This window comes from Oratosquilla oratoria, chromosome 9 (genome assembly GCF_046742065.1).
Source record: "Oratosquilla oratoria isolate Oo_2021 chromosome 9, ASM4674206v1, whole genome shotgun sequence".
In the NCBI taxonomy this organism is placed as follows: domain Eukaryota; kingdom Metazoa; phylum Arthropoda; class Malacostraca; order Stomatopoda; family Squillidae; genus Oratosquilla; species Oratosquilla oratoria.
In genome coordinates, this window is record NC_134785.1 from 9,526,083 (window position 1) to 9,539,788 (window position 13,706).

The 13,706-nt window shown below is 43.8% G+C and overlaps 1 protein-coding gene across 1 annotated transcript in view; it reads left to right on the top strand.

Moving 5' to 3' along the window:
* The first annotated feature begins 486 nt into the window (after positions 1-486).
* The window catches only part of LOC143027971 (uncharacterized), a 59,358-nt gene continuing 46,138 nt past the window's right edge, over positions 487-13,706 (top strand). Inside the window, exons 1-2 of the mRNA XM_076189614.1 lie at positions 487-706; positions 4,558-4,758. Coding sequence (XP_076045729.1) covers positions 487-706; positions 4,558-4,758 — 421 coding nt within the window. The remainder of the gene's footprint in view (positions 707-4,557; positions 4,759-13,706) is intronic.

The window sequence follows — 13,706 nt, forward strand, 5'->3', positions numbered from 1 at the left end:
GATTATTTATTAGCTGTCTGGCACTTCAGCCTGGGTGCTTGTTGGACAAACAAAACGTAATTTTTTAAACCTTTCGCAATAACGATGTCCCCATATGCTGATCGTCATCGCTTACCGTCAACCAAAATAAACGCTTTGAAAACATACCTTCACAGTAGATGAGGGAGAATTTGTCGACGTTATTTCAACATAGGCATGGACTTAACCGGTAATTTGCCGGTTCTAAGTCCGGAAGAAAGCAAGATGATTCTGACAGGCTTAAGAAGCCGGCAATAGAAAAGTTAGTATAATAATTATACATTGTGAGTCGCCATCTTGCTGATAATTCTCATATTTGGAAATAAGCTCTCGCGACTGATAGACCTTGTTATTATTATTTATCATTATTATATTATTATTATCATTTTTATTATTGTCATTATTGTTATTATTAATCATTATTGATCTAGAGGTATATTGTTTTGAATTGGTTAGCTGGAAGCTGAAATGCGGGAGCACCTTGTTGGTCTCTTAATGCAACGCTGGCCAACCGCCACGTGTCCGGACGTTTGGGCTCAGGGCATGAACCCAACTTCGGGAATCGGAGCAGGACATAAAGTACCACAAATTCCCGAAGTGAGTTTATGTCCTCCTGGGACCAAACGTCCGTACAGGTGGCGGTTGGCGAATAATGGATTAAGGGGCTTGCGTGTGGAGGGTGTTCCAGGTATGGTAGCATTGATTTCATATTATTTCTGTATACTCGTATTTCGATTATTGTTAGTATGTTTTTTCATTTGGTTTGTTGTTGTTTTTATCAAGAATAAGAATTTTACTCGGTTTTATATACACCTCTCTATTAAGTACAAAAAAAATCACATCACTGAAAAACAAAAACCAATCTAAAAGTAAAAATTAATAGATAAAGTAATAATAATGATAATGATAAAAACAATAATAATAATGATGATGCTAATAATAATGATAACGAAAAAAGAATTGTTCTGGGAACTCCAGGATCCGGGTAGGAATCTATTATCTACAAACGAGTTTCCATATAGATAATACAGCACTGTAGAACAAGAACTACATCATTATGTAGCACCCGGCTATATTATTTTCCCTCAAGACTGATTTTCCTAATCCGTCAACATAATCTGGTGGCCTTTAATGACAGCTGAGTCTTTGTAATGGCAACTAAACACATAGGTAGCTGCTCATAATAGCTGCGGGCGCCCAGCACAGTAACCGGGAGAGCCCAACATCAGCTCCTTTTCTCTCGACGCCATGGAACGCGTGCACCTGCTGGAGTGTTATTATTGTTGTTGTTATTATTCTTTTATTTTTTTTTTTTTTTTTCATACTTACGGAGCAAAATCAGTCCACATTCCTTTGTAATTGCACGATGATTACTTCCACTGAAAATAAGAACGCTAATCACTTTTAGCGTGTTGTTCTGTCCCTTCGTTCACTTACCCTTACCCTCCAAGGACAGAAACGCTGTGATAGTGTTTGCACAAAACACTTGGAAGGGCAAAAAATTATATGCATCTATTCACCTATTCACTTCGTTATTAATGTTATTCATTATTATTATTATTGTTATTATTATTATTACTATTATTATTATTATCATTATCATTATTATTATTATTATTATTTATTTTTCATCTTCTTGGTAATTAACCTGTAAATATCTGTTTATATAAAGATCAAGACATTGTAAAAACATTTTGTTGCATCCAGAGTCGCAAGCCTGAGGCTGTTGACCTTTCTCCACCAGTAAAATGGTGATAAACAGAAGCTCCCATCTCTGTGCCACCTTTCGTCGTCCTTTCCACCTCTCTTCTTTCTCAGCAGTGTCCGATGGTTCCTGATACCTGCTGCTGCTGCTGCTACAATATTATTTGCTTCAACTCCATCACGGCAACTGTTCTTTAGACATCATAACCTTTCAGCAAAGTGGCATGCACTGTATAATTTGTTTTGCCTAATATATATATATATATATATATATATATATATATATATATATATATATATATATATATATATATATACATATTGCATCCGACCTAGATATGGATCAAAAGGTCTCCTGTCGGCATGCTTTGCCTTTGTAATCCCTTTGTAAATATACATATATATATTTTTTTTTCTTTCTTTAGCAGAAACCACAGGGAAGTTGAAAAAAACAGATACCAAACGTTTTCGTCTATTAAGACATTTTCAAAGGTACAGAAAAGCAATACAGAAAGAAACAAAATATACATAAGAAGACAGAGGATATTCGGAAAGGTCTCGTGTTACATAAAAAGAAATTTTGGAAATACATGAACTTGAGTTTGGGTTTATTTTAATTGGGCAATTTTATTATTGACAAAATTGTGTGTGATAATATGTAACATGGGACCTTTCCGAAGTCTTCTTATGTATATATTGTTTCTTTCTGTATTGCTTTTCTGTACCTTTGAAAATGTCTTAATAGACGAAAACGTTCGGTATCTGATTTTTCAATTTCCCTGTGGTTTCTGCAAAAATAGTTCATCACGTATGTTTTGTGATTTCTTTGCATATATATATATGTATATATATACATATATATATATATATATATACATACACATATATACATACATACTTTTTTTTTTTTTTTTTTGCGCGCGGAGAAAGTCCCCGTACTGAGAAGACTGGACAAGAAGCAGACTTAATTGAATCTATGGAGTAGAGACAGAAAGATAAAAAAAAAACTGACGTTTGTCAACACAAGACCTCTGAAACACGGCGACTTGTCAACAGTGTAATAACTCTCTCCCTCTCCTCTCTCCCTCTACTCTCTCCCTTTTCTCTCTCCCTCTTTCCATATCCTTCTCTCTGTTTCTCTTCCTTTTCCCCATCATCTCCCTGTCTCGTACTTTCCCATCTTTCCTCTCTTTCTTCCCTCATCCTCTCCCCCTTTCCTTCTTCCCCAATCTTTCTATCGCTTTCCCTTCCCATCTCCCCCTATCTCCCTATCACCTTCCCTCCCTCTCCCCCTCCCTCCCTTCATCCCTGTCTCTCAACGTTGTGTACTCTTCAAGTCATCGTTTGTGCGAAATCTGGCTGCAGGGCGGCTTCGGTCCGGTTTCCAGATTGGGATTGGTCATGAGCGCCTACAAAAACCCCCCTCCCCTCCTCCCTCCCCTCCTCTCTCCCCTCCTCCCTCCCCTCCTCTCCCTCGCTCATTGAAGACAATTACAATTTGCGGTTTCTGTTTGAGGAGAATCTCTTGTGCCTTGCCACATCTCCGGGCCGGCAGAGTCGTTTTCCTGTCGCCATTGGGGTTCCTCAAGTTCCCTTCTTAGCTAGCGTGGCTGGCCAAACAGGGACCTCCTACTCATCCTCCTCCTCTTCTTCTTCTTCGTCTTATCCTTCTTCGTCTTCTTCTCCTTCGTCTTCCTCGTCTTCTCCAACTTCATTTTCTTTTTTTTCTTCGTCTTTTTTTCTCTTCTTTCTCTTCTTATTCGTCTTCTTTTCCTTCGTCGTCATCTTCTTCATTTTTTCTTTTTCGTTTTTTCTTCTTCGACATTTTTCTACTTTTTGTTTGTCTTTGCCTTCTTCTTCTTCTTCTTCTTCGTCACTTTCTTCTTCTTCTTCTTCTTCTTCTGCGTCTGCTTCATCTTCATCCTTTTGGCCGACTTCATTCTCGTCCTCTGCGACTGCTTCATCTTCGTTTTTTTTCATTCTCTTCTTCTTCTTCGTCTTCTTCTTCTTCTTCTTCTTCTTCTTCTTCTTCCTCTTTCTTCTTCCCTTCCTGGAATCGTTCGTTCCCCCATCGCTCCGCTGACCACAGTACCAGAGGATCTCTTCTTTCTCCTCCTCCTCCTCCTCTTCCTCCACCTCCTCCTCCCCCCTCCGCCCGTCTTCTTCAGTTCTTCTCTCGACTCCACAATTAGCACCCGCGACGGGGCCAGCCCCCTCCTCCTCCTCTCTCTCTCACACACATCCCCCCCACCGATGCCCCCCCATGCATCCCCCCCCTCCACCCCCTCTTCAACCTGGGTACCGAAGGGCACTATTTATAGTCTCTCAGAAGGCCCTCATGCCGCTGTATTTTGGGCCCAAAGCCACCCTCCCGGGGCAGGTGCTGCTGCAGAAGGCGACGAAGGTCTCCCACGAGTGGCGCTCCATGCCACAAAGCATCGGGCCATGTTCGTGAACACGCGTGCGTGGGTGTGTCCGTAAGACGGGGGGCGTCAGGGTCCTTTGATCTTCCGGGGGCCCCGGGGTGTTGCTCAAGACATCTGTGCCCGGAAGTTTTGTGTCGTCCGGGCGGATGTGGAGGCCGTAGACGACCTCCCCACCCCACCCCACTTCCCCCCATCAGGAACTTGATGTGTTCAGTGCGTCTTCCGTCAAACAAGTGCCCGTAGAAGTGAATCAAACCTTACATCCACGTACCAGGAACTAGTGTGTAGTTCGGTGTGCCATACGGTGATCTGTGTCCCAAGCGTTGTGTGTCTACTTCGTGGAGACCCAAGGATGTGTGAGTGGAAGGTGTGCAGAAGTGTCTGTCAAGGTTGAGATGACCTGTTCGAGGAATTGATGTACCTCGGGTGTCCATCGCAAGTTCGGACTTCGCAGAGAGCGATGAGACCGCCAGACCGCGACGAAGAGGTGACGGTCGTCGAGAAATAGGAGTCGCGCGAAGAGGACCTCGTGGTCTTCGTGAAACTTCGCGGGACCTCGGCCGGACTTCGGAAAAAAGTTCTCGACCGAAGAGGATCATTGACGCCGGAGGTGAGCGAACAACCCCTTCCCCCGGACCCTTAGGGCTGTTCCCCTGGGGCCGGGATGGGTCCTCAGGAAACGCAAAGGTGGTGACCAAGGGCCAGGCACATGGACCTCGAGGACATCTCCTACCGAAGTAACAGGTGTTCCTCCTGTCTGTCCCCTGGTTCAAGTGTCACCTTTCCCTTGCGTTTATTTCTGTCATCTTTCGAGTGCTCAAGTGACTCGTTTAAGTTCTTTTTTCAGATTGCGCAAGTCGTGTAGCCGTGATGGTGTATGTCGTGTCGTGTGTCACCAAATGTGACGTGACGTGCCTTGCGTGATGTGGATGATCCCGGCATCCCCCGCGACCGAAGTATCTTAATTTGATTTCTTATCTATTTATTCTTTCGATAACTAGCGCTTCCGTCGCGCCGAAGAGGGAAAATCATTGATGTGGTCGAGTCATAACGAGGGTAACAAAACGGAGGGATTGAAGGAACTGAGTGTGATCTGTGTTTTTTTTTTTTTAACTTACTCGTTTATTATCTTATCTAACCATTTCTTTATCTGTTTGTGTATTTATCTATTTATTCATTTATTTATTATTAGTGGCCTTTAATCCCCATGAAAAGAAGGCTACGTGAATCTGGTCCATAGGGATATCGCTCAAGTCCATATTCCCATATGGGGCCCGTGGCGATTGGTAAAACCAGGAAGGAGTTGCTCTCGGCAAGAGACGCTTAACTGCATCCGAAGTCGTCCCCTTTGCCTTGTGTGCAAGGATAGCCTGGGCGAGTGGTGGTCACGGGGGATCGCATACGGGGACTTGATTCCGAGGCGAGTACGAAACTCAACGAACGTTATTAAAAGGCTTCTCCAGGAAGGCCTAAGTGTTTCAAAGCCTCGTTTCCTAGTTTAGCTCGTCTAACAATCTACCGGTAATTTGCATAAGTGTGGTAATTAGTCAAATTCTACTTTGTTATGGTAGAAAGGGATCGCCAGCGTTGTCATTGTAGAAGGGTAGATTTCTGCTTTGTAATAGTAGGCATTCGACAGGTTTAGATGAGGCGTAGAAATCTACTTTGTAATGGTAGATGGGTAGAGTTCTGCTATGTAATGGTTGAAGGCGTTCGCCAAGTTTGGCGGATTTCTCTCCATCGTTCTCTCTCTCTCTCTCTCTCTCTCTCTCTCTCTCTCTCTCTCTCTCTCTCTCTCTCTCTCTCTCTCTCTCTCTCTCTCTCTCTCTCTCTCTCTCTCTCTCTCTCTCTCTCTCTCTCTCTCTCTCTCTCTCTCTCTCTCTCTCTCTCTCTCTCTCTCTCTCTCTCTAAAATTACGGTCCTTGGCGTTGCTGGGCGAATGGTAACTGGCGTGCATGTGCTCTTCTTCCTTGTTGCGCGCAAGTGTCATGATGGTAGCGGTGCCATGTTTCAAAGTGCCACTGCAACAAAGGGGACTGGTGGCAGAATCAGAGACATGATGTTCCTTTCCCTTTTTTTTATCAACGCTCATGAATATGTTTTATTTTTTCTATTGTGTTTATTTGCATTTCTATATTTTACATTTAGATTAGTAATTTTATCATCTATATTTATTCATATTTATTTATTTTTGCATTTTATATTTATTCATATTTCATGTTGATTTATGTTTGTATTTTATGTATTTTTTCATTCTTTATCGAATTGTGTTCTTGATCTATTGTGAGGATAGAGTCACTATGTCTGATCTTGACAAAAATGACATTTTATTTCTTTTTCGCGTCAACACCAGAACGAGGGCAATGTCTCGTATGTATATTTAAGTGTAATATACATGATAAGAACTATGCTCGTGGGTTATCGTCTCTGTGGTTCCGCTGTGAAAGTGTCTTTGTTTTATGTGTTTACCTCAGCATGCACGAAAAGAGAAACGCTCTTGTGGTCTTGTCCCACACTCTTCATTTTATCATACCGTGCGTGTGCGCGCGCGAGTGTCTACGTGTGTCTGTATACTACGTGTATGCGTGCGCCCTCGAGAGTGTCTACATGTATGTGCGTACGCGTGTGCTATATAAAGTCATCCGTGAATGGCTGGAGTTAGGCATCTAAATAGCTTGTTACCCTGACAAAGGAGGGTGAGGGAGGGGTCTTTTTGTGATGCTCGGATGTCGTTTGTGACTATCTCGTGACGTCGCCTTGTGACGTCACTAGTCGAACGCCGTAAGCAGCAGTACATTGCGATGGCTGTTCACGATTTTATTGCCTTTTAATATCACGTTTTCATTCGTTTACTAAACGATTTGTCGAATTTTTTAGATTGATATTTTATTATATAAACAATTGATCAGAGTTCTGTAAACGAATGAAATTATTTATACATATATCTATTCATTCATCGAATTATCTATTGATTTATTTTCTTGTTTACATATTCATTAGTCAACTTACCTATGTATTAGATTTGTCATGTTTACTGGATTTTTAATCAAATCTAATTTGTTTTCTTTGATAATGTATTGGTCATTCTGACTAACGGGAGGATAAGAAAAAACTAAAATTGAAAAAAGGAAACGTCACTGTGGCAAAGATGGCGTCGTTTGACACGAAAGGAAGATGTCATTTCGAGCAGTAGATGATGCCTCCGAGGCCTTTGCCATTGATTTTTCGTTGTAGATATATTTTGTTTATCTAAAATTTCATTCATTCGTTCATTTATGTATCTATTATTTATCTGTTCGTTGATTTACTTTTGTTTTTGCATATTTCTCTATTTATTCCTTTATTTTCTTTTGTACCATTTTATTTATCAATTCTTTCAATCTGTCATGCGACTTAGTACAGTATCAGCCACAAACAACAACTGACTGACCTCCCATTTCCCTCCAATCTCATTCACTAAAGGCGTTATCACACTGGGATATTTTTCCTCCAACCTCCAATTAATTGGCGGTAACGCACCTTCTCCAACACTTTTTTTCCGCCGTAAAATCAGTATGGCAAACTATTTCGTTTTTTCAACGATTTACATAAAAAAAATTATTCGAATTCAAATATTCCTCCAGCATGTCAGATTCCTTCCCAAAAGTTGCGGTTGGCTGCAAATCTGCTCCAACTGTCGGAGGTAAAATAGCCCAATGTGATAACGCCTTAACACCCAATTTCTGTCCAGCACCTTCACGCATACCCCCATTCTCAAGTCACCACTCCATCCATATACCTTCATCCAGTCCACTGGAATGGTTTCGTCCCCTAGGTACACATTAAATAACCCCAATAGTCATTCCACTATCACTTCGCCTCCCTTGACCAGACACTTCACATGACAATTATCTATCCCAGGTACCCTACTAGCTCTCACCTTGTTCAATATTCTTTGTATCTCAGATTTTACTATAGACTTATCACTCTCCTCTCTTTTTTGTCATTTCCTGGAATGTTCCACTACCATAGTCAAAGTCTGTGCTCCACTAAATTCAATAAACCCCTAAAATAATCTACCCTTTTTACCCATTCCACAATGCCACACACTAGCAATCCCTAGACAGCAACACAATAAATTTTCCCTAAGTGACTTATGGTCTCGCCCAAAGGCTGCTGTCGGTTACCTGGAGGCCACAGGTCTTCGGCAGGAGAGACCAGGGGCAATGGATTGATTAGTTGGTACCCACACCTCCTTCACTTCCATTGGTATCTGTCCATCTGCATCCTTTACCTTCTCTTCTCTACCTAACCTCGCTCACTCACTCAATTCCTTCCAAAACATTTGTTTAGTCTTTTCGCACTTTTCCGTCAAACAACACCTGCCCGACCTTACATCTCCTCTCATCTTAGCCTCCTTCACCTTGAGTTTTGATTCCACTTTCTTCATAACCTGAACCTCTTATATACTTCCACGTTTCTTCTTCATAACCAGTCTCCGTTCGTTCTTTTCTTCTTTACCACCACCGCCCTCGCCTCTTCATCCCACCGTTCGCTGTTTCTCCTTCTGTTCCTTGTCATCCTCCTCATCCTACATAGCATACTGTGGTGGCGGTAATGGATCATAAACAAAGGAAGTAATGATGGTCCAAACCAGCTCGAGCATTAAAAGTTCAAGGCCTCTAAGACAACAACTCAGCCCCACGATTACCAACGAGGCTCGAACTTCGGTTATGTTCCTACGCTCTCAAAAGTCCGGGACAGTCACCGGTACATGTGCGGAGGCAAACCACGAGTAACTGCGATCACTAGCGCTTCTGTCCTCTTCGGGGCGACACTGTTGTACCATAGAGAGAGAAGGAAAACGAGTTAAGCATAAGATACAACCGGAGGCGGTGGGGGGAGGGAATGATGCTGGAAACATACCTCTTTGTCTGCATCCACGTCAGAGGACAAGAAGCCTCAACTCTGGAGGGGGAAGGGGGTTCTGGGGGGACAGGATGGGAGAAGGGGGGGAAAAGGCCCAGGACGAATGCAGTCGGAACATAAATTCGTTTTAAAGTTCTGTTTACTTGATTGTTGATTTTGTTTGTCTTATTATCTGTCGTTTTATTTTTATTTTTGTCTGCTTATAGATCATTGATTTTGTTTTTATTTTCATATTTGTGTATTCTATTTTCTTATCAAATTTATCAAATCATTAATTTAATCACTTTTATGATTATCTTTATTTATTTATTATAAATCGATTTACGTATTTATTCATTAACAACAAGATTTCCCAGTATACGAAATTCGGGTAAGGGAGTTTCTGTACTGCCACAGGGAGTGTAAGGATCCTTCGAAGGTACCCGTGGGATGAGTCAGGATCCGGCAAACCTTCCCCCACGGCACGAACCTTTCTGACGAGTTAAACACCAAATGTGTAGACGGAGCCTTTATTTGTACGACGTTTCGTTTATTACAGCTTGTTCAAGTACATGAACATAGCGGGCGTATAAAGGTTCCATTCTGTCCTCGGTGTTGTGACAATTTTCATGAAAGTAGCAGTTGCCGACAAGACTGACGAGTTAAACACCATATGAGGACGGAGCCTTTATTTGTACGACGTTTCGCTTATTACAGCTTTTTCAAGTACTTGAAAAAACTGTAATAAGCGAAACGTCGTACAAATAAAGGCTCCGTCCTCATATGCTACTTTCATGAAAACGAACCTTTCTCCTTTGTCACCGTGACAGCCAGTTATCACACTGGGCTATTTTCCCTCCAACCTCCGATTCATCGGCGGTACCGCCCTCCCACCTCCAGAACATTTTCCGCCGTAAAATCACTCTGTGGCAAACTAGATTGTTTTCTCAACAAAGATTCATAGAATGTCAGTTGATATGCTGGACTGGAGGGAAATTACTTTCCTCCAGATTGTCAAATTCCTTCCCGAACGCTACGAGCTGGAAATCTGCTCCAACAGAGTTGGCTGGATGTCCGCATCGCAGACAACCGTCCACGATGTGACATTTGATCCCCATACTATACAACACATTATGGAGGACTGCATTGTACACAACCATGCAAGTCAATAGCACAGCATAAACTCCAGGGGATTTGTGGGAAAACCCCATTGTTCCAACCATGACGCGCCTACCTCAGAGAGTAGGGACTGCTCGGCCAGACAATCTAGGGAACGACAGCAACAACAAGATACACCAAAAACGGAGTACCAAAGTATTGCACCAGATATGCCCACTAAGAGTGATTCTCAAAAGGATTACAATGAAAGAACATACCGGCAGGAGACCTTTTGGTCCATGGGTAGGTCGGATGTTAAGAATAGAAAAAATAGGACCAAACAATGGGATCGTTTGTTTATTGATTTCTTTGTTAAACTATCTCAGTGAATTACGGTGAGATAACAAGCGGCCTCTTGGTCCGTAGGTGCTCTCCACCTGCCACCCCCACTCCCACTCCCTCCTTGTCACCTCTCCTCATTTGTCGACGTCGTGGTGTCAGTGAGCCGATGCTTTTGTTGTTCCTCTTCGTCTGGGGTGGCTGACGAAAAAGGCGAAGCTTCCAAAGCGACACATTAAAGCTAGTCACGGTCTATAGAACAAGTGTGTGTGCGTGTGTGTGTGTGTGCGTGTGTGTGTGTGTGTGTGTGTGTGTGTGTGTGTGTGTGTGTGTGTGTGTGTGTTAACCTAATTCCAATACACATTTTTATAAATGAATTCAACGAACACTATCAGAAAAAAAAGACTGACCTCGGGGAGGATAGTACGATGAACGAGATATCTAAGGAATAGTAGGAAAACTGAGGAATGGTAGAACTTAAGAGTGATCAGTATTCATTTTTTTTTTCGATTTGGGCGAAGTTTCCAATCACGAAAACAATTCAACGTGACCCGGGTCCGTAGGGATGCGTAAAGACAAGGAAAGGGAAGGGAAGACCTCAAGAAGGCAAGGTGGGTCTGGAAGGAACCTGAGTGTGTTTAGTCACGTGTGTCCTATGCAGGACCTCCTGTCTGTCCCTTGAGAGACAGTTCAGTCTGCGTGCCTCATTACATTGGGTCCATCCGGCTTGTGAAGGTTGTTTGGACGGGGACAGGAGCTGCCAGCATCAAATGAGATCCTGAGAATAATGCAAAAAAGACAGGATAAAGGGTGTCTACCTGGAATCACACCCGAGATGTGTCATTATCTTTATCTATTACTTTATCTATTTATTAGTTTATTTTGCTTGTATCTATTTGCATATTTGTTTGCCAATTCTAACTACTTTATTTTGTTTACTCGATTTGTTTATTCTTATTTATTTATTTTCTCAATGGTTGCATCTGACCCTGCTATGGGCCTAAAGGTCTCCCCCTCAGTCTTTTGCTTTATCATTGCAACTCGTGGCGACCCACGGAACGCCACGACAGACATCAGTTGCAAATGTTGGCACTGCCGGCGTCGCCCAGTTTTATTCTGCAAACATTTATTTTATTCATTTATTTATTTATTCAAAAATGGGGCTACCCCCCTCTTCCCGTTCCCCTCCCCCCCTTAGCGGAATAAAATCGTCTGACGTCAGCCAGAATAGAATTGATGAATATCGCCACCGCATTGAGGAGGTGGACAAGTCAGCTGATCCCAAGAGCCTTGCAGTGTGACGTCATTCAATGCAGCATGACGTCACACATTGTGACACATTTCATGATGTCTCGTAGAGTAGCGCCCCCCCTCCCTCTCTCTTTCTCTCTCTCTCTCTCTCTCTCTCTCTCTCTCTCTCTCTCTCTCTCTCTCTCTCTCTCTCTCTCTCTCTCTCTCTCTCTCTCTCGTGTGTTTACCAAGTTTTTACGTACTTTACGTAGTTTACGAGGGTTGGAGCAGGCAGTGCTCAGGGGATCCCAGCTCTTGTGTGTGTGTGTGTGTGTGTGTGTGTGTGTGTGTGTGTGTGTGTGTGATATATGTCGTGTTCTATAAACCTTTGTGTGTGTGTGTGTGTGTGTGTGTGTGTGTGTGTGTGTGTGTATGTGTGTGTGATATACGTCGTGTTCTATAAACCTTTGTGTGTGTGTGTGTGTGTGTGATTGTGTGCAATATATGTCGTGTTCTATAAACCTTTGTGTGAGTGTGTGTGTGTGTGTGTGTGTGTGTGTGTGTGTGTGTGATTGTGTGCAATATATGTCGTGTTCTATAAACCTTTGTGTGAGTGTGTGTGTGTGTGTGTGTGTAGTTTGGCGCCAGTCACCCGCGCACATAGTGTTTCAATTCTGTCATACTTAGTGTTGATCGCTGTGCGCTCTTGGCGGCCTCAACTATTCGAGGACACCGGTTTGATCCCCAACAGCTGCCGGTGACTGCACCCCCCGCCCCCGCCCCCCACCTGCCTGTGATGTCCGAGCAGCTAAGGCAAAGGTGACGGCGGGTGCATGAAGGTAAAATATGCGAGGTTTGGTTTGTGAGGTGAGATGTTTTCTTCCGACTTCTTGAAGCAGTAGGGAGTCTTCTCTTCCTCCTCCTCCTTCTCCTCCTCCTCTTCCTTCTCCTCTTCCTCTCACTCCTCCTCCTCTTCCTCCTTCTTCTTCTGTGCCTGCATCTTATTTTTTCTTCAATGTTTATATTGTTTCTTCTTGTGTGGCTGTGTATTTTCTTTTTCTTCTCCGATTCTTCTTTTCCTTCCTGTCTTCATCTTCTCTTTTTTCTCCTTCTTCTTTTTCTTCTTCTTTCTCCTTCTTCCTCTTCTTCCTTTTCTTCTTCTTCCCCTCTTTACCTGCACATTCTCTGCCTCAGCCCTGTGCATCGTCTTCTTCCTCTTCCTCTTCTTCTTCTGCGCCTTCTTCGTCTTTGGCCGAACGCGAATGAAGAAGATCCCTCTGAAGGACGCTTCTGTCAGTGAACCGAAACCGGTTACAACCGGACCCTCGCGCGCGCCCACACACCCGCCCCCCCCCCACCGTCGACCCCCTCCTCGGGGAGTCTTTCCCCCTCTCCCACCTCTTCCCTCTGTCCCTTTTCCCCCTCTCCCACCTCTTCCCTCTGTCCCTTTTCCCCCTCTCCCTCCCTCCCCCACTCTTACCCCTCTTCTCTCTTCCCCTCTCCCCATTCTTCCCGCCTCTCCCCCTCTTCCCTCTCTTCTCTCTCCCCTTCTTTTCCCTACCCCACTCTTCCTCATTTCCGTTCCCCTTCTCACCCTCCTCTCTCCCCTCTCCCACTCTTACCCCCTCTTTTCTCTTCCCCCTCTCTCCATTCTTCCCACTTCTCTCCCTCTTCCCTCCCTTCTCTCTCCCCTTCTTTTCCCCTCTTCCTCCTCTCCGTTCCCCCTCTCCCTTCTTTCCCTCCGGTCCAACCTACGCATATAAACAAACCTTCCCCGTTCCCCCTTAGAAACTCCCCCCCCCCTATTTTGGGGGTCCCGTAAGCAAAGCGCCAGGCTTGATTCAGGGAGCCTTTAACCGCCCCCCCCCGTCCCGTACCCCACCCTGGCCCTACATGTGTCTAGCCTCTCACGGGGTTCCCAAAGCAGAATCCTGGGCAGGGACCCCCCTAAAAAAAAAAAAAAAAACGGCAGCCATTGGCACCTTGACCTTCTGTGCGGGTCAA